The sequence below is a fragment of the Myotis daubentonii genome, chromosome 1 (genome assembly GCF_963259705.1).
Source record: "Myotis daubentonii chromosome 1, mMyoDau2.1, whole genome shotgun sequence".
In the NCBI taxonomy this organism is placed as follows: Eukaryota; Metazoa; Chordata; class Mammalia; order Chiroptera; family Vespertilionidae; genus Myotis; species Myotis daubentonii.
In genome coordinates this window covers 45948787-45974979 of record NC_081840.1, presented here as the reverse complement: position 1 = coordinate 45974979, position 26193 = coordinate 45948787, and the positions used below count along the sequence as shown (strand labels likewise).

General features: G+C 48.5%; 2 protein-coding genes across 7 annotated transcripts in view; one reads left to right on the top strand and one right to left on the bottom strand.

The window, feature by feature from the left end:
* The window catches only part of ZNF609 (zinc finger protein 609), a 247543-nt gene extending 240771 nt beyond the window's left edge, over positions 1-6772 (top strand). For 5 of the 6 annotated variants that reach the window (XM_059698616.1, XM_059698589.1, XM_059698572.1 and 2 more), the window contains 5 exons: positions 809-1175; positions 2510-2685; positions 2917-3133; positions 3563-3641; positions 4303-6772. In XM_059698616.1, the coding sequence (XP_059554599.1) occupies positions 809-1175; positions 2510-2685; positions 2917-3133; positions 3563-3636 (834 nt within the window). In that variant the 3' untranslated portion in view covers positions 3637-3641; positions 4303-6772. The remainder of the gene's footprint in view (positions 1-808; positions 1176-2509; positions 2686-2916; positions 3134-3562; positions 3642-4302) is intronic. The other variant, XM_059698580.1, reaches the window with a different exon arrangement.
* Positions 6773-9854: 3082 nt separating this feature from the next.
* OAZ2 (ornithine decarboxylase antizyme 2) lies at positions 9855-23135 on the bottom strand. The gene is given in 6 exon segments (XM_059698631.1): positions 9855-11120; positions 11376-11461; positions 12516-12691; positions 13944-14024; positions 14026-14101; positions 22979-23135. Coding segments are annotated over 6 exon segments (570 nt in total). The 5' UTR covers positions 22999-23135; the 3' UTR covers positions 9855-10989.
* Between the last annotated feature and the right edge of the window lie 3058 nt (positions 23136-26193).

The following is a 26193-nucleotide window of genomic DNA, read 5'->3' as shown; positions in this document are numbered from 1 at the left end:
AACAAAACTGGAACCCAGCTATCTGGATTCCTAGTACAGTGTTTCTTCCAGTGTTTGGTTCCTGTGGGATGATTTCATGGTGATCTGTCCATATTTTAGAGTAGACCAGAAGTACACTACTCAAACTGTTACTTGCAAAAATATTTTATAGGAAGAGCTAGAACCAAGAACTTGGTCTCACATCTTGCTCTGCTCAAGAGACTTATTTTCTTTTTTTAATATGTTTTTATTGATTTTATAGAGAGGAGGAAAAGGGAGAGAGAGACAGACAGAAACATCAATCATCTGCTTCCTGCATGTCCCCTACTGGGAACTGAGCCCACAACCTGGGCATGTGCCCTGACCCAGAATTGAACCGGAAACCATGGGATGACGCTCAACCAAATGAGCCGTACCTGCCAGGGCTGCTCAAGAAACTTAAGAAAGTCTTCCCTTCCCTGTTGGTGCCACAGTTAGACCTTCCGCCCGAGTTTGCCCTGAAGAAATGAAACAACCTAAATGCCCTTGGAAAGGGAGCAGCCTCTTCTGTTCAGGGAGTCATTTCTCCAGAATGCTGGTTCTCGCTGAGAAGACCCACCGATAGATTTCCTCTTCTTTCCCCCTCTTTCTTTCTTTCCCTTGAGGCCGGGAGGGGACAGGCTTTTTAAGCAGGAGGGACCAGAGGTCATTGTAAACAGTAGAGGCCACTGGCATACTCTGCCCTGGTGTCTGCTTTGGTGTTTGCTGGGACCCTGGGCTTGAACTATCACTCACTCTCTCTCTCTCTCCTTCATTTGTGCAACACTCAGTGCTCATTCTGTGATTGTAGGAAGCTGAGCCCCGGATGTGGACATATGTTTATCCTGCCAAGTACTCAGACATCAAGTCAGAAGATGAGAGGTGGAAAGAGGAGCGGGACCGCAAATTGAAGGAGGAAAGGAGTCGGAATAAGGACTCTGTCCCCAAGGAGGATGGGAAAGAAAGCACAAGTAGTGACTGCAAGCTGCCCACTTCTGAGGAATCCCGCCTTGGGAGCAAGGAGCCCCGACCAAGTGTCCATGTGCCTGTGTCCTCCCCCCTCACCCAGCACCAGTCCTACATCCCCTACATGCACGGCTACTCCTACAGCCAGTCCTATGACCCCAACCACCCCAGCTACCGGGGCATGCCTGCTGTGATGATGCAGAACTACCCAGGTAGGCACCACCCTTCCAGCTGGTGTTCCATGAACTGCAGGTGGAAATGAAGCAGAGATTTCAAATCGAGTTTCCTTGCTCAGTCCTAAGGCTTATTGGGGCTCAGGTAGATGACAGCCCTTTTTTGAATGTGACATTCTGTGAAGTGGCCCCTCTACACCCAACTCTTTGACCCCTAATTACAGTCTGTGGGACCACCTCTACCTCCCTTGCTTCACTATAAGGTTGCCTCTATAGTCACTTTTCATGGATAACAAAAGGTAAAACTCTCTGTACCACTGCCATCTTCCCTCAACGAGGATTTGTTACACACACATTCTTTATTTTGCAGTGCACTCAGGCACTGTGGAGAACGCAAAAGACATAGGGAGCTTACAGCTTAATTGTAGCATGAGAGACACGTAACAAATATCATTCAAACCAGCACACTGCATGTATTCATTTGCAAGATCCTGTTCAGCTGTAAGATTGGAAGGCAGGAGGGGGAAGAGCATTGGAAGTCAGATTGTGGGGAAGAGGCTGAGCTTGGGAAAGACAAGCTCTTTACACTGCCATTCTTGAGTTCTTGGGGGACACACAGTAGGAGTTTGAGTTTTTAACTTGTTAGAAGAAAATTCTCTTATTCCACTCTACTCGTTGATGTCTGTTGCCTGAACAGCTATGTGTGGTGCTTCTGGGGTGAGAGAAAACTGTCACTCCTACAAGCTGCCCCTCCCTATAGGAGAGCAGCCTAAATAGTCTTGATATTCTGGCATAGCATTATAAGGACACGTAAGCTTTCAGACAGATAGGAAATTGTCTCATTCCTTTCTCCTGTTGGCCCTACTCATCTCTATGAAAACAGTAGTACTGCTGGATGAGTGCCTGATCTGGGCCGGGCACTGTCCGAGGTATTTATGTGCATTACCTTATTTAATCCACTGGACACCCTGTGAAATAGGATTTGGTATCTTCGTTTTGGTGGTGAAGAAACTGAAGCTCAGAAAGGTTGTTGATTTGCTCAAGGCTACCCAACTGTTAAGTCTCAGTGGTAGGATTTGAGCCCAAGGCCATCTGCCTTCATATCCTATGACCTTTCCACTTCATAGTCTCACCTATCCAGACTGAATCTCTGAGAGGGAAAATGATTCCCAGTAACCTCGGGTCATGTTCCTAATATCCCTAAGCTCATTTTGCCTCTAGAGCTCAGTAAAGAAAGGACAAACTAATCATCTCAGCCCAAAGACACCAGGGTAGAAACTACCCCTGTGCCTATCCCTCCCAGCCACGCTCACTAACGCAGAGTTTCTTCTACCTCTCCCATCTCCCTGACTGCTTTCTTTTTCCTTTTCCAGGTTCCTACCTACCTTCCAGCTACTCTTTCTCCCCATATGGCAGCAAGGTCTCAGGGGGTGAAGATGCTGACAAGGCACGAGCCAGCCCCAGTGTCAGTTGTAAATCCAGCTCAGAGTCCAAAGCCTTGGACATCTTACAGCAGCATGCCAGTCACTACAAGAGCAAGTCTCCCACGGTAAGGGAAGTTCAGTTACACTGGCTGGTATCAAAGACCAGTAGGGCTGAAATCGGGGTCCGGGAGAAGTCGGACAAGGTCAGGTCCTAACCACAGTGCAGTTGGCTCCTCCAGGCACCGCTTGATTCTTAGGTGTCCCGCATGTTTAAGGAGTCATGATGTGGGTGGGCTCTGGCATCTTGCTCTCATGTGTGTCTCACAATAGTGCTTTTGTGTTGCTTTCCTTTCCAGATAAGTGATAAAACTTCTCAGGAGAGAGATCGGGGAGGCTGTGGGGTGGTTGGGGGTGGTGGCAGCTGTAGCAGCATCGGAGGAGCAGGTGCCGGTGATAGGAGTGTAGACCGGCCCCGCACCTCTCCTTCCCAGCGCCTGATGTCCACACACCACCACCACCACCACTTGGGGTACTCGCTGCTCCCAGCACAGTACAACTTACCCTATGCGGCAGGTAAGCCTCATTTCCCACTGCCTGCCTTTTAAACTCCATAGCAGTGTCCACAGCAAGGAGCCCCTGGCAAGAATCAGAATCCTAGCCTCCTGCAGACCATCATTAAAGCATATGACATTTATTTCCTCCCTTGGAGCTTGGGGACTCTCAAACTTCTCCAGAAAATTGGCTTTCATATTCAGAAGAATAAGGAACACGTGTTCCCACAGCCAAAGAGAAACAAGCAGCTGAAAAACGGAGCCTTATTCTCTATCCCTAGCAACTGTATCTGGCCAAGTATTACATTTTTTTTCTGTCAGCACCCCAAAACTCAATAGAGTTAGGAAAGTAAGGAGAAACTCCCCCCTTCCCCACACAGCTGGTAAAGAGAAAGTGCTTAAATCAAAGGTTCTGGGAGTGCTACACTAACATGTCCTCCTCCTCACTCAGGGCTTTCTTCCACAGCCATTGTGGCCAGCCAGCAAGGCTCAACTCCCTCACTCTACCCACCGCCCCGGAGGTGAGAATGGTAAGCGATTTTTAATTTGGGGCAGCACATAGAGTAGAGATAGTTGATCACAACTATCATGGGTCACAGAGCATCTGTGGAGCCTGGGTGAGGGATAGCTGTGTGGGGTCAGCAGTCTGGAAATGGTGGAACTGTGGCCAAGCCTCTAGTTACTAGAGTCTAGTACAAGTCTCCCGTGAAGCCACGTGCTTCTGAGAGGAGCTGTGGAACACATCCTCTAGGGCAGTGGTTCTCAACCTTCCTAATGCCGCGACCCTTTCATACAGTTCCTCATGTGGTGGTGACCCCCAACCATAAAATTATTTTTGTTGCTACTTCATAACTGTAATTTTGCTACTGTTATGAGTCGTACTGTAATTATCTGATATGCAGGATGTATTTTCATTGTTACAAATTGAACATAATTAAAGCATAGTGATTAATCACAAAAACAATATGTAATTATATATGTGTTTTCCGATGGTCTTAGGCGACCCCTGTGAAAGGGTCGTTCGACCTCCCCCCCCAAGGGGTCGCGACCCACAGGTTGAGAACCGCTGGTCTAGGGAGAGCAGTAGCAGCAGTAGCTGCCTCCCCCACAGTTCGTTTTCTTGGAGCGCCACCTTGTGGTGGTTGTGCCAGCCACTGAGTGCCTGGTTATCTGTCCATGTTTCCCTTACAGAACACCAAGTGCCGGGATAAAGTCAGCTTCACGGGCCGGACTGGCTCACCCAAGGAGGTGCTGGAGGTGCCATTAATACATCAGTTAAATGGTGTTGATCATCCTGTTTGCCGTGTCCCCACCATGACCGAAGGCAGACCCTTGGCTATCTCGCCTCCACCAGGTCCCGGACTCCCCCACCCTCCCTCTTCCTCAGAAGCTGGAGAGCTGGTACTTAGCAAAAATATTTATTCTCTTGGCCACATTTGTGACTGCTGTGGCCTCTGTGGAGATGAAGGCATGGGAGCAACCAGGGAAACATGGCCTCAGCCCAGAGAAGTCACTGCTCTGTTCCCCAGCCCCTGGTCAGCTGCCGGAGGAGTACCAACCCCCCCCCCCCCCAGGGAGGGACCCCCAAGCACTGGGTAAGGTCTGAAGACAGCACAGCAGCCATTCCCTCTCACCGTCATTACCACCATCACCAGATCCTGCATCTCCCCAGTGGTTTGAGCCCTGGGAACTGACAGCACGTGGAGAAATTAGAATCTCAGGAAAGAAATTGGGGGCTGTTTTCTCTATAATTGTGAAAACAAGGTCTTCAAACATGAAGACTTCTCCCCTCTCACATGAGCACATATAAATGCTCAGAGCCCAGCCTGGAAAAGAAGACCATGGCACTTGCCCAGCATGGCCTTGGGCCGCTGGTCAGGCAGAGGGCTGGGGGTCCCCACACCAGCACAGGGCTCCCCAGGGGTACTGGGAGTAAGCTGGAGCTGGAGCATGAATGGAGTCTGTGAAATAGAACTGCATCCCCACTAAGTCCTGCTGCTTCTTAGCCCTCAACACCTGGCCCTTTCTCTCTTCTCTCCTGACCCCTGTGCCCAGGGGGATTCTCACACTGATCTCTCCTCTTCTTTTCCACTGCTTGGCTCTTAAGACTCAGGCAGGTAAAATAGTATTCCCCGGCCTGGGGAGCTTCGGAGTCTGCCAGGGGTCCTCAGGGCAAGGCCCGGGGGGCAGTTCTTAAAAAATGTCCTGTCCATTCAGCCATCATTTAGGGTCACAAATATATACAGCCAGGTTCCTCTGTATACAAGTATATGGTTTTATATAGCTCAGTCTGTAACCCCATGTGTGCCAATATGAGCCGTGTCTTTGTAACACACGTTTTTGTTTTAGGAGACACTGACCATGGGAGGTTGTGTTCCTTAGACCTGGGGTAACATATTCAAGCCATTACTCCTGAGCCACAGAGTGTACTCAGTGGGAGCTGTGCTTTGAGGCAGCAGACATTTCTCTGCTCTCTCAGTCCAGGCTCTGTGCTCTTTGTACTGGGAAGAGACAATGCTTTGGTAGCTTTATTGGAGTCACTTCTTCCCCATGGTGTGGGAAGCTTTAGGTCTTACTTTGCTTTTGAGGTATCATCCTTTTGTTGTTCTCCTCTCCTATCTGTCCTTGACCTGGATTGACAGAAAAATAAAGACTGACAGACACCAGCCTAGGCTACACAGGGGTATTAGTGACCAGAGTGCCAAAAGTGACCATTTAAAGCAGGTACTTGGCTCTGACAGTGTGGGGCATGGAGGTGGAGGGCAGTTAGCACAATGTCCAGCAAAGGCTGCTTTCCAAGGTCCCAGAGCCCTACTCTAGAGGGGCTTAGGGTCATTTGCCCAAGAGGAGCCCCTCTGACCTACAGACCTTTCCTCTAGGTTTCACATTCTCGTTTTTATTCAAGGTGGGTTCTGAGCCCATCCAAAAATCTCACCATTTTAGACCTCTTAGCAGGCCCCCAAGAAGCCTCCCTCTACTCCATCATTCCCTCTGCCTCCTGCTGCCCCAGTGGGCAGTGTTCTGAACAGTGGAAGTGACACCCCACCTAACCTGAGTCACCACTAAGAGGATGACTGAATTTCAGCCTGATTATGCCCTCCCACACTCCTGTGGGGTGAAGCCAAGGGCCTGTCTCTGTTCCTGTTTGTTTTTAAATATTGTTGTGTGTTTTGTAACTGTGGCGCTGGCTTACAGCGTGATCTGTACATATTGTAAAGAAACCATTTGAAGTAATTTTTTTCCCATCGGGCAGGCATGGCCTGCATTCTTGCGCTTTCCACTTTGTTCTGTAACACAGAGAAGAAATTTCAAATTAGCAGGGCAGCCTTGGGTTCTACAGAAGGGAACAGCTTTTTCTTTTGTTTTCTTTTCCCCTATAAAACTTTTGGCTCTTGGATCCTTATATCCAAGTTTCCCTTGAAGAGTGGGAGCTGAGCTGCCCAGAAGAGTGGGTAAAAGCCAGGAATGGCAGAATAGCACTGCCTTTTCCTGATCCCTGATCCCCCTGCTCTCAGATCCTTGCCAGGTCCAATCTTCCTTCCCTGGAATAGCACAAAGCAGCAGCAGCAGCAATAGAGGAAACAGATCCTTGACGAGTGCTGAGTGAAGGATTTGCTGTCCACCTCCAGCCTCTCTACATGGGAAGGAGGAACACAAGTGAGGGTACCTGTGGCACCCATGACCTGGTCAGAGGGACAAGACACGGAGCAAGAATTCCCATTCTACCCCACCCCACTCCATAAGCATAGGCTGGGAAAGGTGGCTGCTAAGGGCCCAGACCACCAGACCAAGGTGCTCTTGGCGCCACCCCTGCCCAGGCCTCTGCTAGACATCTCATCAGGTTCCCCACAGAGAAACTAGAGGGAAAGACAGCCAAGGCTTGGAGAGCTGCTGCTCAAGATTCACATCCTCTTCTTCCTCATTCAGCCCCTTTCCCCGTTGGTACATGTATATGAACATGTATGCAATTTCCTTCTCTTATGTCATCCTCTCCACACATCTCAAGGTCAGAGGACCACAAGCAGAAGGGTTAAGAGGGCACCCCATGAAATGAAGTGGTGATTCTTAAATCTCTTCTCTCTAAGCTCCACGGTTGGTGTGGGAAGACTTGGCCTCAGGAGTGGGAGGATAAGACTGCAGAAGGGCTAAGAGTTATTTTATACGGGCTTTGAGGTCACCCATGTCATTAATTATCCATATACCCTATCACCATCCCACTGTCTACTCTGATGCCCCCAAGACTCCACTGGGCAGCTAGTTGGCCCCATAATTCTGGGCCTTTTGTTTTATTACTTGGGCATCCCAGGAAGTTTTCTGACGATCCTCTGCCATGGGCCCCTCCTGGGATTGAGCCCCTCCCAAACCCCATCCCAGCCCCTCCTGCCCCAGCCCACCCGCTTGCCTTGGTGCTCAGCCCCCATTGGGAGCAGGTTGGGGCGAGCTGGAGGCCCGGGCTGGAGGGGCAGTGTTGCTGTTCATAGCTTTTGTTCCATTGGTGTTGCTCTGTTGGATTTAATTTCAGTCTTCCTGATTCTTCCCTTATGTAAAGTGTACATTACCAAGTTCCTTGTTTTTTTATATATATATATATATAAATATATATATATACAAACTGTACTCTTTTTGCCTTTGTACATTCAGGCAAGAAGAGAAAAATAAATCTTTTTAAGAGACAATCACAAATCTGTGAGGGCTGCTGGTTATTTCTCCTGGAGTTTGCTGCTGAGCTGCCGCCTCCTCCCTCCTTCCCACCTTTCCATTCTCTCTCAGCTTTCCTTATCTTCCTGGTCCTGCTCCATATGCATCCTCAGCTCCACCTTCCCTGGCTGATGGCAAGTTGTTGAATCCCATGTCCAGACTACCTACCCCGCAATCCTTCCTGCCCAGCAGTGTTTTCCAGCTTGGCCACTGCCTTATCCAGGAGCTTTAACCTGTGCCCTGGCCTCTCCTGTCTTCCTTCCCCCTTAGATACCATTCACCCAAGTGGCTTTGGACTCCTGGGTACTCTGGGGCATCCCAGAAACCCTGGTTTTGGACACTCGCCTGTCAAACTATGCAGCAGGGAGCTCTTTGCCTAAGAGTTTGCACTATTTCAACCTGCCTGGGAGTAAGAACAGAAAAAACCTCCCAATGCCAGCCTCCAGGGTGCTCTAATCCAGATACCAGAGAATCATTCCCTGCTGGTGGATTCCTATGGCTGCCCACCCCATGAGAACAAGCCCTAAATGTTTATGGGTCAAGAGCATTTGATCAGAATTTCAAAGGGTGGTACATTCTGAAACAGCCCAACCAAGTCATCGTTCCACCTCTTGAACTTTCTCCTTTCCATGCTTTTCTCCTCCCCTCCCAGTTTTTTCCCCTTTCTTCCTTTTCTTAATTGAGTTTGGAATTGAAGTATATTTTTAAATTATTTGTATTTATTGAATAAAGTTTTTAATGTCCCTGTTCTTAAATTTAGACTAGTTTGCCTTTCACATTATCTCCCCTTACCCACTCCATCATCCCCCAAAATAGTCTACCTTCTAAGTTGCGTTTTAATTGGAGTGCAGATTTTGGGGACCTGTTTCTTTCCTCTTAGTGGCCTTATTTTTTTTAAAGGGAAATAACTGAGTGTCTGGGTTTCTGATTTTATTCAATTCTGGCTGTATTTAAGAGGATCCCCACCAGTAGATGGCAGCAAAATCTGATGTGTTTCCTGTCCACTCTGCTAGCTTTGGGGATAATAAAGGGCCGAGTCTTGTCTTGGTTTTTCACCTGTCTTGTAGATTCCTTGGGTTTGACTTTAACATCTGAAATCTGAACTGCCTACATTAACTTGGCCATTGTTAGCATTCACGTAGATCTGCTCTAAATCTCGTGTTTCAGTCACTGCCTTTATGCTGCCTCTAGGGGTTATCTGCTCAGTGGAGACATCTTCAGGTCCTTATTTCAATTGAATGTCTCTAGGCTGACCTTCCACTAATAACTGGAGGGGTGAAGGTGCTAAGCTCACTTCTTTTAATGAATAGCTTAGCACAGGTAGGGTCCAAGGTTAATGACTTGGCCCAGTGTGAAAACAAGCTTCACAAAGAACAATATTAAAATGGGCCAGACTCAAAGACAGCCGCAGTTCAGCAGCAGATAGGTCCAAAGCTCTAGGAGGTAGATCAGGCCCACATTTCACCTGACAAAACAGAAGAGGAAAAAAAATGGTAATAAGCCGTAAGAGGTCATATGTGAAGTGGCCCTTTCAATGCCACTGAGAGCTTATCATCAGACTGGGGGTATGCCTCCATCAGGAGAATGGCAGCCATGCCTCAGGGCACTGGGCTCCAAAGGGGGGAAAACCATCTTCCTAAGGAAGGCGTGTACTGCTTCCTTCAGACACCTCCAGGAATGGGAATGTCAGCTCGGTGCAAAAGCCAGAACCTGGTTTCAGGACCCAGCCTTCTATACAAAAGGAAAACCTATGACGAACTTGACTCCTGGGTGCATAGCCTCTATTCTGAACAAAGCTGCTGCGTACACCTGGCTCTCTAAGGGCTCTGGCAGTATGTCCCAGACTCCTAGCAACCCCACATTTTACAGTGTAATGTGGCTCCAGAGACCTCAGTTCAGAGATGGCCGGTTCATCTGTCCTGGCGCACTGCAGCTTTTTACCTGAGAAGCATGCATCACCCCCCTACGAGGTCAGGCTCTAGACTTGAAAGACAGTAGTGGTGGGAAGCTGGTCCTGGTGCAGGAATAAAAAACAGACCAACCACAACTTTAAATCAGTTTATTGACACTGTAACACAACACACTTGCCTCCCTGACACCCCCATCCCCCTCATCCAGACTAGATCTCTCCCCCCTCCTCTCCCCTTAGAACAAGCTGTACCTTGAAAACAGAAAAGGGCAGGCCACCTCTACTACCCCAGTCCCACCCCCAGGCCCTGTGGAGCAGGGTCTCAGGCACTATTCAGAACCTATTGGGGGGTGGGGAGGTACAGTTAGCACTACATCAGCCAGGCAGAGGCATCCAGTCCTTAGGAACAGATTCCCCCCTCAATCCCCAGGCCCTGAGTAGCTAGTCCTCTTCCTCTCTGCTCTTTGTGACCCTAGGAAGGAGAGATGCTGGGGCCTAGGCCATGCAGCCAGTAGCAACAACTCCTGGCCATGATCTGAGAACTGGAGTTTGGCTAGTCTTTTATAGGGCCCAGGCACCCCAAAAGCCCTGGTGGTGGGAGTGAACTTGAATGCCCCTATTCAAAATGCACTGATAACATTTAACAGATTGAGCCAGTTTAACCAAATGCCAGAATAACAAACACTAAGCTGTAAAGAGGGGGTCAGACCTGCTTTCTCCAGGCCGGACACACATGCTCACAGAGAAGCCCAGGTGGAGTGTCACAAAACAACTCGAGGACACTTTTGCGCATGGGGCTGCACAGCCTATACTCAGGAGCCCCTGGGGTGACAGGAAGGAAGCAAGGAAAGAAAATACACAAGTCTTAGAAACCAAAAAGAAAGCCCAATAGCTGGGGAGCCTGAGCCTGACAGTGCTACCCACCAACCCTCCAGGTCTTGGCCCAGACCCAGATAGTCCCTCCCCCTCTAGGCAATGTCCTCCCCCTAGGCTAGATAGAGCACATCACACAGCGCAGTTTAGAAAGCTTCTAATGCCAGTTCATAAACATCTTCATTTACTATTGGTGATTACATGTGAATAATATGTTTATACTGTTCTTTATGGAAAACAATTTCAACGAGTCAACTCCAAGAACACAATAGGCAACCCTCACCCTGAGCCCCTCAGCGTCCTTCCCTAGACAGTGAGGAGCCCCCTCCTCTGTCCCAGGGCTGCCTAACTTCCCCTCTGTCCCCACTGTGGCTCTTGGGCAAAGCATCCTCTGACCATTAGTGCTCATGGGGCAAGTTCTGGTCCAGGGGGTAAACCATGAACATCACATCTGGCCGAGAGGGTACACAGGGATGGCCTGGACGTACAATCTCAAAGCCCAAGAAGCTGAAGGTCTTCAGGAGTGGAGCTGCAAAAGATAAGAGTGTAAAAAGGATTTTAATAAGAAACACAAAGGTAGGGTCAAATGAAGGAAAAACTCGAAACAAAAATGGAATGAATGAGACTAGTCCTTGACTAAAAGACCCTTTGGGCACTACCCTCCATGACTGCCCAAGTTTATGTAGCAAACTCAAGGGCCCCACCTCACTGTATAGGAACCCCCTTCCCCCTCCCTAGACCCCATTTTCTGGGAAGTAGGACTCAGGCTGCTTTAACTCCTCACCTCTGTCTTCCCGGCCCTTCCTGAAGCAGACGAAGACGTAGTTCACTTTCATCTTCTCTTCCGCAAACTCCAGCAGTGCTAACAATCTGCAAGAAGGAAAGAAGTCAGGCCCACTACCACCTCTCTAGACTTCCACCCACTACTCACAAAAAAGGCTTTTTGAGGCTTACAGCCACAGTATAGAGAAACTTTAGGGAGAAAGTTCCTATTTCAAGACCCCAAGAGCTCTGAATTCAGAAAAAATAAGCTACAATCTTTAAGAAAAATGTTTTTGGAGCCCTAGCCGGTTTGGCTCAGTAGTTAGAGCGTCAGCTCTTGAACTGAAGAGTCCTGGGTTCGATTCTCGTCAAGTGCAGGTACCTCAGTTGCAGGCTCAATCCCCAGCCCCAACTGAGGCACGTTGCAGGAGGCAACCAATCGATATGTCTCTCTCACATTGGTGTTTTTCTGTCTTTCCCCCTTCCTTCCACTCTCTCTAAAACTCAATAGAAAAAATATCCTTGGGTAAGGATTAATTTTTTTAAAAAAGGAAAATGTTACTGGATTATCTCTTCCTGGAATAGGGGTTCTTCCTCTGGCCAACTTAACTAATACAATTCACAAGATAGTGTGGGGCCTGGGAAGAGAACCCAGTTTTTCAGGGGCCTTCCAAAGTTGCCAAGTTTGATAATGACTACCTGCCACTGAGAGGGACTCTTGAGCCCTAACACTGCCAAAAAGGAGTTCCTCAAGAGAACTCTGTCCTCAGGACTGTTTCTCACACACCTGACTTGCTTGGAGGGCCTCGCCCATACAATGAAAGCCCATCGGCTCTCTGAGGTTCCTGGCCTTTTGAACTGCACCACTGTATGGTGGCTCAAGGGGGATTTAATGTCTGCTGGGAAGTGTGAACCATGGAGTGATTAATGACAGGGATTTGGTTAATGTGATAATGATCTGCTTTAATTATAACCTAGAGCAGGCCTGTTTTACTGGCTAAAAATAACCTGTTTCAAAATGGTATCTACTTGGGAGGCCTAGAGCTAGGGAAGAAGGCAGACTCCCTACTGCTCTGTTCTCCCCAATAAGCATATCCCTTTCTCTGGAATGGGACCTCTTTCCCCAGTTGCTCCTTCCCTTCCCCCAGCCCTTGCTCCTTACCCTTCTTTGCTCCCATCAGCTAATACTCCATCTGGGATTTCTATAAACAGGCTCTGGCTGGACAGGACTGCATCCCAGGAAGAGACCTTCACCTCGGTGACCTCATACTGAAAGTGGACGATGTGAGGTTTTCCATCGTTCACAGGGAGGTCCTGGGTCACAGTGAGCTTCTCGTCCTGGGAAGAGATTCGTCCAGGGACCATGTTACTACTGTTTCTAGCCACATCGTAGGCTCCCCTTACCCGGGTGGTGCTGAGAGGCCCCTATGGTCAATCTCAGGGTAGCATGGAATTGAGGGCACCATGAAAATATAGAGCTAAACAGAGCCATGCTAGCTAAATAGAGCCATCACTCATTAGGCATTAAGGCTAGGTGATGTTGGCTAAAAGCCAACATGATAGGAAGGGAAATATTTATCAAGTGCCCACTAGATGCCAAATACTGTGCAAAGTGCTTTCCCATTTGTCAATGACCACAAGCAGCACTTGAAGTAGGCATATAATATCCCCATTTTAAATATGAGATAATAGGGGTCCAGAACAATTAAGCAACTAACCCAAGGCTCCACAGTAAGTAATGGCACAGTTAACCAGGTCTCCCTAACTCAAAACCCATGCTCCCCCTCTCCCCCCAACATCATACTTTTTTCCTTCCCTCTGAAAGAGACATTAGAAACAAAGTATGTGTGAGGCGTGACTGGGACCCAGATTAACCAAAGCCTGCTTCCAGGTAGACCACAGGGTCCATGTTGTGTCTCCTGGCCACAATCTCAGGAAACCAACACTCAGCTGCCCTTCTACCCTACCCTTCAATGTCAGTCTTAGGGTGAAGCTAAACCAACTTTTAGGCCTCAATCACAGGAGAGCAAAAGCCAGCAAAGGGCTGGCTGCCCCAGCCCAGATCATTCCCAGGCAGATTCTCAGGGTTCTCTGAAGCCCCTGGACTGTGCCATATGCTACCAGGGTGATAAGTTATTGAGATGCAAGGCGCCCTCTCCTTACCATAAACCTCCCCCGTGCGCCACCACCCCCGCCACCCCCCCCCCTCCCGCTTTCCAAGCAGGCTGGTAAGGTACCAGTCAGAATGGCAAATAAGACAATGGGAAAAATGCTCCTCCTGGCCCTTGGTATTTCTCAAGAAAAACAGGAAGGAGTAGCACCTTCAAGAGCTCTCGCACCCTTCCTACTCCAGACCCTGAACCAGCACTAAAGTGCTGACCGCCAAGAAGATGGCAGGGTGTTTGCTTGGTGCACATATTCTTCTACTACTCCCCAGAAGCAACATAGCAGCCACAGTTCCGAGTCCTTCCCAATCCCCCTACTGGCCTGGCCTGAGTCGGATTAAGGGAAGTGATTGCTGTCCTTAAGTAACAGCGCAATGGAGTCAGAAGGCTCTGCTCTAAGCCTTCTGCCCCAGGGTCCTCCTTACCTTATATATTAGAGCTGAGAGAGAAGGATCCCTGCCGCCCCCTCGCCCACCGGGGATCTTCGACAGTGGGTGAGGGGCATCAGGAGCACCACAGAGGCCCTGGAACAATGTGCCTGCAGCACTGGAGCTGGGGACAGTTACTCAAAGGCAAAATACTACTGCAAGAGATGGAGAATGTGAGAGAGTGAACACCAAGACAAAGATTTAACCAACATCCCACCCCAATCCCTGCCCTGGCTCTCCCTAAGCAACTGCTCTAAGGCTACACCACTGGGCCAGTCCTTAAGGCTTCGGCTTTCAAAACTACGTCTGCTCTTAAAGGGCAGGAACCCACCGTCCTGCAGAGGCACAGGGAGTCCAGCTGGACATGTGACCAGAAGAGCACCTGTCAAACACCAAACAGATCTCGGTGGTGCTGCAGACCTTGGGAGGAACCAGATCCTGGCCTGCCTGCTAGGCTGAGCCCTATACCCTCCAACAGCCCCTTTCCTTACCCAGCAGGGTCTCTGCAACCCACGTGGCCAAATCACAAAGCCTACACAATTACTTTAGGCTGGAGAGCATATGGGCCTCAGGAGTCACGTGGGCTGGGTACCACGCACTGAGGAACTCCCAAGGCCACTTTTCCAATGATGGCCTCCTCCCTGATCTAAACAGAGTAACTGGACAGAAATAACTTACCCAAATCCACCTAGGTTTGAGAACTGAATTACATCCAGGGATTTGGCTCCCAGAGAGGAGGTACACCATAGTACAGGGTATTATGGTATCTTGAATATTATGGCATTTTGGTATGCCATCAAATGCTGGGCTTCCTTGCCTTTCTTTGCTAGAATGACCTGGCATGGGAGTTTAGGTAACGTTTATATGGTCAGAATGGATACTCAAGTGTGTATATATTGGGGGGTGAGAGATTGCTGGGAAGAGATGCACATGCTGGAAGCCAATAATCATCTCGAGGTACATGCCCTTACTGGCCACCATGATTTTTAGGTGGACCCAACAGGGCTCCAAATTTGCTCCACTGCCTTCTTTGAATCCAATTTAATGGCTCCTTAGGCTGACATGTAGCTCAGTCCACAGGCCAAGGGCAAGTGAAACAATTCAAGAGGTGAGTTGTCTGTGCATGTACACCATGATTCAGCCAGCTCACCCGACTGTGCACATCTCTTCCCAACTGGGTGTTTAACGATGTCACGCTGGCAGCTTGAATCAACTATAGGGAAGTATTTATACCCCGGAAATCAACAAATGCTATAAATCAAGGCTTTCTTCCCCCCTGAAAACCAGTGGTAAAATAACATGAGGCACCATTCTTCATTCTGTCCTTTGCTTTATATGGCACTGCATGCCAGACTGGGGGTTTTCACTTCGGCTCAGAGTGACAAAGCTGAACTCACATCTAATCTGGCAATGGTACAATAACCAAAGGACCAGCCCCCTGAGACCCTCAGAAACCTGTGTAAGCATTCCAGCTGAGACAGGAAGGCCAAAGCCATCACTACTCTAGCTTGGCTCCTCTGTTCTCGAGGATTTCAACAGGGGGCCTGAAATTATACTTGGACGTTTCATTGGGAGATGACATTCCCAGGGCAATGTCAGTGGGCCCAGAAAAACATCAATACCTGCGGGTGATAACCACATGTACCACCTCCTGCTTCCTCCGGAAAGTCTCAGGGCATTCTCATCTCCCGCCATTCTTGGCCTCACTGAGAGATACTAAGAAAAGGGGCATGACTGAGGACTATGCTACTGTTTTCAAGGATAGGATTTATTTTCTACTAGGGACAATGAGTTAGTTGTTAATAATCCCCCCTTCCAGTGTGTTAAAGGAGAGGATTTCCCCCAAGCAAAGGCACATGCACAGCCCACATGATACTGTTTCCTTATCATTCCCTAGTGACCACTTCAGGCCTCTGAAAAAAGCTGGCTTGTATTGGTCAGTGGAGCTACTAAGTACTGGACAAACCTCCAATGGGGTAGACAGATGAGATGTGGCCTCATACACCAGAACGGTGTGGTTCACAAAACAACCAGATCCCCAAGGAAGGCCCTTGCAATTCTAGAATTCTGGTGCTAGGTCACTTAACTTCAATACTCCTAGTTCCAGAGAAATTATTCCTCAATGGTTTTAGATGGGAGACCTACATTCAACTCCTGACTTGCATTCCAACCACCATCTTGATTCTGAGCTAATTTTTACTTGCAAATGGCAGAGACAATGGAGCTAACCCACTGAAAAGTCCAGAATAAGGTGGGTTTTTCTTTTTATAGATTCAGAATCCCCTCCATCTTCCTAGAATGAATCCCTAGGGCCTCCCTGTGTCTAGCACTAATGTATAAGCTAATGATATGTCTGGTATCCTGATTTCAATCCTCTTCAAATAAATGCCAGAAGTCTATTCCATGGTAACAAATCATTTACTTCCCCAATCACACACAAGGGTCCTGGGAAGTCTTTCCTCCTCCCCCACAAAATCTATAGAGAAAGCAAGCGTAAGTGTGTATGTAAGTAGGAGTGGAAGGGTGTTTCAGGCCCCCACGTGGGTATCCAGTTCCAGAAGAGAAACAGCTGGGGTTTGGGCTGAGCTTAGTAGATAGATCACAATAATTATCTTCATCGTATATCATAATAGATCTGTTTTTAGTTACTTGCTATGAATGGCAAATAGGTTTTTTACCTGATCGTCATTTCTGATGTGAGAAGAGAAGGGAGAGGGGTACGAATGTGGTGGTTAAAGAAATAAAAGGGCATAAAATTGCCAGCAATGGCCTTCTCTTCTTGTACTGACTTTAGTGTTCAAAGGGTATTGAGGCAAAATATGCCACCAACTTCAATAGAAAAAGTGGATCTGGAGGAACTTAAGCACAAGAGAAAGTGGCTTCTAAACACAAGTCTTCCTGTCACAAGATCCAAAGCAGGTTAGATTTCATATTCAGTTTAGTCATGTTTCTACTGGTTCCAATGCCCAGCTTTTTCCACTCCTTCCTCACATCCTGCTCACTCCACTGGGGGGCAGGACTGGTTTAACCTCTATCACCAAAAGGATAATTTAACAAACTCAGTCTAGAGGCTGAAAAGATCATGGCTGATTAAGGAGAATCAACTGTATTAGACTGAACCCAAACATCCAGCGTAGCTGGTCCTGCTTTTGGAGGAGAAAAAACTATACCCCTCTCTGGAAATGAGGGTGTCAGGTATCCAAGTCAATTCAGAAGAGACGGGAGATTCGAGCTGATCTGTTAGTCCCTTTATTTTCTCAGTTATTGGACAGGACCTTGGACACACTCCTCGGGATACACTTGAATGCTACCAACATATCACATCCTGCTGCCTCTAATTTAAAGCATTCTGTGACTGTTTTCTGAAATGTGCTTAGCAGGTTATAATTTCATATACTGGCTACAGACAGGCAGTGTATGGAGATGTGTTCCTGGGAAATGCTGTGGTAAATCAAATTTTTATCATTCAAATCCTATTTTTAAATCTCTAGGGTGCTTACTATTTAAAGAAAGTAATCTTTAATCTCTTGATAAAATAAAGAATCTCCTATCAAAATCACTTCTAGTTGACTGTTATGTGTTTTGGTTTTGTTGGTGTGTTTTTTTAAATTGATTTTTAGAGAGGGAGGAAGGGAGAAAGAGAGAGAGAAACACTGATGTGAGACAGATATATCGATTGGTTGCCTCCTGCACGTGCCCCAACCAGGCATTGAACCCACAACCTAGGTATATGCCTTGACCAGAAATCAAACCCACGACCTTCCGGTGCACAGGACAACGCTCCAACCAAATGAGCCATACCAGCAGGGTGACTATGTCAGTTTTAAGCAAGGTATAGCCTGCTACATAAAGATTTAATGTAAAAGTAATTCTGTGGCTAACTTCTATTCAGCTAAATCTAACAAAGACTTGAACTGATATTCTCCTTCATATATTTTGACCATGTTTTACTTGAATCAGTGGCTTGAGCTTGTTCAAGTCTGCACCCTTTCTCTCTGGCTTCTATTACATGTCAGAGGAGGGTCAGATGACCTTGCTATTACTACCTTGTGGTATCAAGTGAAAAGACATCAAAACCACATTCCCAAACATTCTGCATTCATTCCTCCTTTCTCCTCTTCTGACCCATTCCTGTCTCTGGCTCCTTAGAACACTGCCGGGCCCTGACTCCCTCATACAAACTGCTCTGACTCTGAGACTTGGAAGGTCTCTGATGACTAGTTCCTACACAAGGAGGGACCAAACCAGGGCTGCCAACACACTTAGCTAAAACGAAGTATGAAGAATGGTGGGAGGTAATGGCCACCTCCAGTCTAGTGTGTCTGTAGAGGCTGATTTCCAGCTGCCAATCCCCCTTCCATATGAGAAAGGGGCCCTGGTTAGATGCCAGGCATAAGACATTTCAGTAGGGCTGTGCTGTGTGCCAAAGGGAGTCTACTTGCTAAGCATGATTTTAAAGAAAATGACATCACCACTCTGAATCATAGACTGAAATCAAAACTGGGTTTTGGTTGATTCTCCACAAGAAACACAGTGGCAGCTAGAATATCTGTGCCTCTGAGGTTTGCTTATTACACAGATGATACTGTTACATCTTCTGCCAAAGGTGGGCACAATTGTGTTTGCTATCAGAGACTGGTGGGTAGCTAGGTAATCATGCTTTAAAATAAGACCTTAAATTTACATTTTAAGTAATCTACTTTGTATCGTCAAATCATCACCCAGTTCCAGCCTCTTCCAAGGATAGAATCACTTCATTGTTTATATAGTATCAAAGGCCTAGGAAATTTTCTTAAGGCTTATCTTAAGGCATTTTATTCTGCTGCTGCTAATGTTCACTTCAAGTAACAAAATTCTTGCTCAACTACTTTGCCATTTCTGGGCTATATCGCTATCCATTAGGCTTCATAGCCTTCCAAATCATGGCACCAACTGGAATCAACATGCATACATACTGTTTCAGAAAGGGATGGATTACTCCCCTCCCCCCAGAAATGCACATATGTAACATCATCCCTCTATCCCAATCCTCAGTCCCCTTTTTTATATTTCTCAGCAGCTCTGAGGCTAAATTTGGATTTCTTGGCAGAGTGAGGAATTACTATTATTAGTTCGCAATGCTTTCTGAAGCATACCTCCAATTTGGGGGGATTCCTGACTATACTACAAGTCTCTTTTTCTCCCCCTCTCTGGGGTGAACTTGAAGGCACATAACAGAAAACCTGCTCTCCCTACCACCCCACATCCAACAAGGCATAGTACCAATAAATAAGGAATAACGAAGCCAAACTCTGCGGGGAGAGAAAGAAATTCCGTTACCAGGGAACGATGCAGTAAGATGCTCAAGGTAGCTCTGATGTGCTCTTGTGCCCTGTCCACCCCCAAGAAAAACCACCTGTAGAAAGAACCAAATGCTTTTCCTCAGAGCCCATCAGACACAGACTGATTATATGGATATCCAGCCAGGGCAAGCCTTCACATACTGTACTGTCACAGTTAGGAAGCAAGACCTAGACAGAGCCTGTCTTCCCCGCCCCCACAAATCCAGGAGGAGAAAGGCCTGGCAGCTTGATTTCCTTGGATTTAAACCTCGTGTTCAAACACTATAATAAAAGTGCTTGTACTTGGTCTTCTTCCTTCCCCCACCATCAGGACTTTTGATATTCTGGAGGTACTAATCAGAACAAAACTGGAAAGGAAGAGCCTTGTTCTCAAAACATACTGCGGGCTCCTCTGCAACTGTTTCTTCCAGGAAACCAAGCCTCCACCTCTTGAGTATTGCACTGGAGCCAGGGAAGCTGGAAAGCCCATCCCCCTCACCGCCCCCCCCCCCCACACACACACACACACCCAATGGGAACTAAACTCTAGCCAGCTCCCCCCTCTGCGGATACAAAACACCAAGAACACTGAAGGGGAAGAACATCCGGCTCTTATCAGAATCCCCAGTTAGGCTCTCCCAGGATTCCTTTCAGAGCAGAGCTAGAGGCAGGCCGAGGAGACTGGGAGACAAGCTATGGAAACAGGATTGCCATAACTCAAAGAAACCAGACACCCTGCACCCCGCCCCACCCCCAGGCCAAAGTGGAGGAGCCACCTCCAAGGCCTTGCTCCAGCCCAGGCCCTGGCAGGCCAACTGGCTCCTCCCTCCACCTGCCTGTCATACAGCCAAGCCCCTCAAATTACCCACACACTAAGCAAGGGCCCTGGAGAAAAGCAAGCCTGTTTTGCCACTTAGGAACCTGGAAGGAATCTCTAAGTTAAGCAAACCCAGCCCCCTCTTTTTACATGTAAGCACACTAGCTAAGCCAGAGCTAAAACTCAGGTGTCTCAACCTCACAGTCAGTCCTGAGGGCTCCAAAGAATGCCTGCTGAGACCACACCACCTTCCAAAGCCCACAGCCCAGACAAGAACATAAAGGCTAGCAAAGAATGTTTTCCTATCGGTTCCTCTGCCTCCCTCCACCTTTGAGCTTCACTCTGCCCTCTCTCATACCTGTTGTCTATCCTCAGAACACACAGCCTTCTCTACCACAAATAATACCTTTTGCATCCAACACAATCCGATATACATCCACTTCCACCTCCTCAGCTCCAGAAGGGGCTGGGTTAGAGAAGATGGAATAAAAGATGGGACTGCAAAGGGAGACGGACATGGAGAGTCTTGGAAAAGGAAAATGTAACAGCAGAATGGGGCTGTAGGTGGAGGGCTTGGGAGGTGGGATAATGGGTCAAATTGGACCATAAAAAAAAAACAAAACAGGAAATAAGGAGTGAAATTTCTTTCTGCATGTAGGGAATAGAAGTGTGAGGGCTAGGTAAGAGTTTGAGAATGAAAATGGCTATTGGCTAAGAACTGAGTAACAAGAGGTAGGTGAATTTAAAAGGCTGTGGCAGGTATCTTGGGTATTTTCCAGATAGTATCTGGGAAAGACTAAGGAAAACGCTGAAATCAAGGTCCTTTCCAGTTAAAGGGCTGACACCACAAAAGGAATACATGGGAAGGGTCTTCTGGGGAGGGGTGGGGAGGCAGCGTTTCTCAGTCCTGGCTGCACGTGAGAATTATCCAGGGAGCTTTAAAAATATGTACAAACAGGCCCCACCCTGTGCCATTTACACCAGGTCTCTGAGGTGGGGCCCAGGTGATTGATTTTTCAAATGTGCAGCCCTAGTTAAGAAAGACTGAGATACAAGAAAAGCTGAAGATGCAGCTGGACCATTTAAGGATGGTTCTGCTAAAGGAGTGGGAAATGGCAAGTTCGAGGACATTTTAATGAGAAAGAAACCCCAAGTTTGAGAAGAACCTTGAGTGGTAATTAAAGCCCTACATGAGAAAAGCAATAAGGAAGGCTATGTTTGTAAGAGGAACTATAAAGTCTAGTTTTAAACAAACCAAGGCACAATTTAAGGAGGATTTGCAGGGAACAGATCTGCTTGCAAAACAATGAGGCCCAAGTGAGGGGCAGAGGCCATAAGGCCAAATCTGGGGACAGAGGCTGGTATGGGGGACTAATGAGCTTCAGACTCCATTTGGAGCTGGCAGCACAAATCTAGGGGGAAAAGAAGGAAGACAAGTAAACCCAAATTGTAAATGGAAGCCATTCTGATGTTTAAGAAGCAACTGGTGTTAATTATTGTGGGGCCCTAGCCGATCTGGCTTAGTGGACAGGGCGTCAGCCTGGGGACTGGAGGGTCCCGGGGTCCATGGGCACATGCCTGGGTTGTGGGCTTGATCCCCAGTAGGGGGTGTGTAGGAGCTGCCGAACAATCTCTCATCATTAATGTTCCTGTCTCTCCCTCTCCTGTCCTCTCTGAAATCAATAAAAAAATATATATATATATTTTTTTTAATTGTGGGGAATCAGGAAATTATGGGACAGTTTCAAAGAAGAGTTTGAGGCAGAAACACAAAGTATGTCTGAGGAAGAGATGGCAAGTAAGAGCTGCCTTTGGAGAGGAGGAGAAGTCCAGAAGAAAATTGAATGATGAATTCTGCCTCTTCGAGCAGGAGGCAGCACGAACGATACAAGTTTAGAAAAGCCACTGTGCTCTTTCCAAAAGATGTACAGCCTTTCTCTCCAATGAACAGGGGAAGGCAGGACCCGGTTTTGAGGGAGGAAACCTGCCGAGGCCCAGAGTCCAGAGTATGGAGGCGCTGGAGGTGGGAAAGAGGGTGAGCCTCCCATCAAAGCCTGGGTGGGTGGGGGTCTGTGACCGACCGATTCAAAGACGGGGTTCAGTTAAGAGGGGAGGAGTACAAGTCGAGTTCCAGATGAAAGTGCTTAAAGGGCAGGCGGGTGGAGAAGGGTGTCCGGGGGAACCCCGTGAGAGGAACAGGGTGGAAGGTAGGGGTCAAGTCCGAAGTGCTGGATAAATAAATGGAAAGAGGTTGGGAGACAGGAAAAATGGGGCCTAACTGGGAAAGGGGTGTTGCGGGAGGAAGGAAGGGAAAAGCAGCAGCTGGAGTGAGGGACCAAGGGGAGGGCTGGCATCGCTGTAAAGGCTATTGGGGGCGGGGGGGGGGGGGGGGCGATGGGTCCAGCGGAGACCTGGCGGGGCGGCCTGACCTCGGGTGAGCGGGGAGCCGGGGATAGGACCGAGGTCTTGGTGGAGGGCGCGGCTGAATTAGGAGACTCAGAGTGGATGGGGTTAAGTGACTTAAGGGGGGGGGGGGGGGCCTGGAGAAGATGGGAACAATCTGGAGAATCCGGATGAGGGGAAAATCCTCCCTGGGGAACGGGGCACCGTTCGGCGGAGCTGAAGGAAAACGGGGGCTGGATTGGAAGATTGAGTCCCGGGGGGTTGGGGCTTTTCGGGGGAGGAGGCCCGGAATGGGGGGATGGGCCAGGCTGGCGGGAGGGGGGCTGAGGCGGAAGGAGGCCCCGCGGCGAGAGGGGGGCTCGGCCCGGGGTGGCGGGCGGGGGAGGGTCCCAGTGCGGGGCGGACGGGGCCCCGCGGGGGGCGGGGGCGGAGGAGGCCGCCGGGGCAGCCGAGAGGAGGATGGGGGCGGGGAGCCTGGGCCGGGCCGTTACCTGTCCTGGGTGTTTATCATCCTCGGCGGCTCTGCTCAGGGTGGGAGGAGGCGGCGCGGGGAGTGGGCAGGTGGCTGAGTGGGTGGGTGTGGGGTCGCGCGCGCGGGGCCGATCTCTGCGGGTTAAGTCCCTGTCAGGCCGCGGGCTCACAGCCCTCCTCCAGCCTCGGCGAGCGCCTGCCTCCAACTGACCCTCCCCGGCCGCCGCCGACGCCCCGCCCCCGAGCGCCTCATCTGCATAGCCCCACCCAGCGCCGCGCGGTGTCCTGGGAAACTGGGGCCCACAACAAAGGGCCAAGCACCGCCCCGCCTCGCTTCCGCGCAGGCGCACCAGGGGGCCGGCGGCGGGAGGTGGGGGTCCGAGTGAGAAGCGTTGCGGGGTGGCTGTGGCTTCTTTGCCGGAAAGATACGTTGTATTTCAAGTAGAGTTTTCTAAGCTTTGAGCTGATCTAGACTCCTTGTTTGCGTGAAGCCAAGCCAGGGCTGTGTCATTTGTAGGTTCTGGGAGAATATTCATTAAACAAAATCTGAATTCTAAGAGTACTAGACACATTATTAGCACCATTACCAGACTGCGCTCAGGCCCACAGGTACCTCAGTTCATAATGCAAAGCAATAGCCTCAGCTGTCAGCTGAGATCAACAATCTCTGCACCGGGAGAGAACCAAGATGGCGGCATAGGTTAACGCCGGAGTTTGCTGCTTTGAACAACTACTTCAAAAGTGAAACTAAAACACGGAACGGACATCACCCAGAACCACAGAAACGCTGGCTGAGTGGAAGTCCTACAACTAGGAGGAAAGAGAAACGCACACGGACACTCAGAGGAGGCGCAGTGGTGAAGTCAAATTCTGAGGTGCGGAGTGCGCGGAGCGGGCTGGCGGCGGAGGGCGCGGTGGTTGTTTTCAATCGGGAGGGAGTCGCAGACTCTGAGCACCAGATCCGGGCGAGTCTTTAGGGACCCAGACTCAAACGGGAGAAGCGGGACTGTCTGGCTTCGGTCAGAGCGAGTGCAGCTTTCTCTCCGAGCTTTGCAGCGGGTGCTGGGACTCAGAGAGGCAGAGCCCCTGGGGACAGGACTGAGAGCCGCCATAACTGCTCTCTCCGGCCCACCCTGTTGATCCTGTGCGACCCGCCCCGCCCAAGCCCTGCACGGAGGCATTTGCCGGATAGCCTCAGGCAAAGGCATTTGCCGGATAGCCTCAGGCAAAGGCTAGATTAGCACCTCCCTAGAGGACAGAAGTTCTCTCACTGCTGACACAGCTGATTCTCATAGCCACTTGGCCTGGAGGTCAAACCCTCCCTGGAATTAGCTACAACAATCAAGATTTAACTATAAGACTTCGAACAAAGACCACTAGGGGGTGCACCAAGGAAGCATAACAAAATGCGGAGACAAAGAAACAGGACAAAATTGTCAATGGAAGAAATAGAGTTCAGAACCACACTTTTAAGGTCCCTCAAGAACTGTTTAGAAGCTGTCGATAAACTTAATGAGATCTACACGAAAACTAATAAGACCCTCGATCTTATATTGGGGAACCAACGAGAAATTAAGCATACACGGACTGAAATAACGAATATTATACAGACGCCCGACAGCAGACCAGAGGAGCGCAAGAATCAAGTCAATGATTTGAAATGCGAGGAAGCAAAAAACATCCAACCGGAAAAGCAAAATGAAAAAAGAATCCAAAAATGCGAGGATAGTGTAAGGAGCCTCTGGGACAGCTTCAAGCGTACCAACATCAGAATTATAGGGGTGCCAGAAGATGAGAGAGAACAAGATATTGAAAACCTATTTGAAGAAATAATGACAGAAAACTTCCCCCACCTGGTGAAAGAAATGGACTTACAGGTCCAAGAAGCGCGGAGAACCCCAAACAAAAGGAATCCAAAGAGGACCACACCAAGACACATCATAATTAAAATGCCAAGAGCAAAAGATAAAGAGAGAATCTTAAAAGCAGCAAGAGAAAGAAACCGAGTTACCTACAAGGGAATACCCATACGACTGTCAGCTGATTTCTCAACAGAAACTTTACAGGCCAGAAGGGAGTGGCAAGAAATATTCAAAGTGATGAATACCAAGAACCTACAACCTAGATTACTTTACCCAGCAAAGCTATCATTCAGAATTGAAGGTCAGATAAAGAGCTTCACAGATAAGGAAAAGCTAAAGGAGTTCATCACCACCAAACCAGGATTATATGAAATGCTGAAAGGTATCCTTTAAGAAGAGGAAGAGGAAGAAAAAGGTAAAGATACACATTATGAACAACAAATATGCATCTATCAACAAGTGAATCTAAGAATCAAGTGAATTAATAATCTGATGAACAGAATGAACTGTTGATTATAATAGAATCAGGGACATAGAAAGGGAATGGACTGACTATTCTTAGGGGGGAAAGGGGTGTGGGAGATGTGGGAAGAGACTGGACAAAAATCGTGCACCTATGGATGAGGACAGTGGGTGGGGAGTGAGGGCGGAGGGTGGGGCGGGAACTGGGAGGAGGGGAGTTATGGGGGGGGAAAAAAAGAGGAACAAATGTAATAATCTGAACAATAAAGATTTAATTAAAAAAAAAAAAAAAAAAAAAAAAAAAAAAAAAAAAAAACAATCTCTGCACCTTGAAGGGGTATCGCAGGTCAGTGGTCAAAGCCTGACACTGGCTGGTGAGCATCTGAAGCCAGATATCTGTGGGTCAGGGTCCCAGTCCCCTGACAGCAGGGCTGGAAGGCACCATCACAGACTTGTTCACAGTCACCTCCTTTCATTATCCCTGTGGTCCCTGTCAAGAAGTCACAATCACTGGAGCAGGGATCTCTCATCACCATCACTGCAGGCCACAATCAAAGGCACTTCAACACAATCATCAGAACTCCGGATTGTAAACAAGAGAGATCACATTATCTCAGAGCACTGTCACCTCGAGTCCCATTCATTTATTCAATAAATAATTATTCAGCAGCTACTTACTATGTGCTCCAGGCATGTGCTAGAGTCCAGGAATATTCAATGATCAACTAGGCAAAATTCCTGCCTCGATGTCATAATATGGCCAGAGGGAGAGAGACAGAAAGGCCATCACAATATGAGGTAAGTGCTCCATCTGAAGAAGACCACAGAGAAAGTAACGAGGGAATTAGGGATGCTTTATAGAAAAGGCGATCACAATCACTCCAGATCAGAGGTCACTATGACCCCAAGTT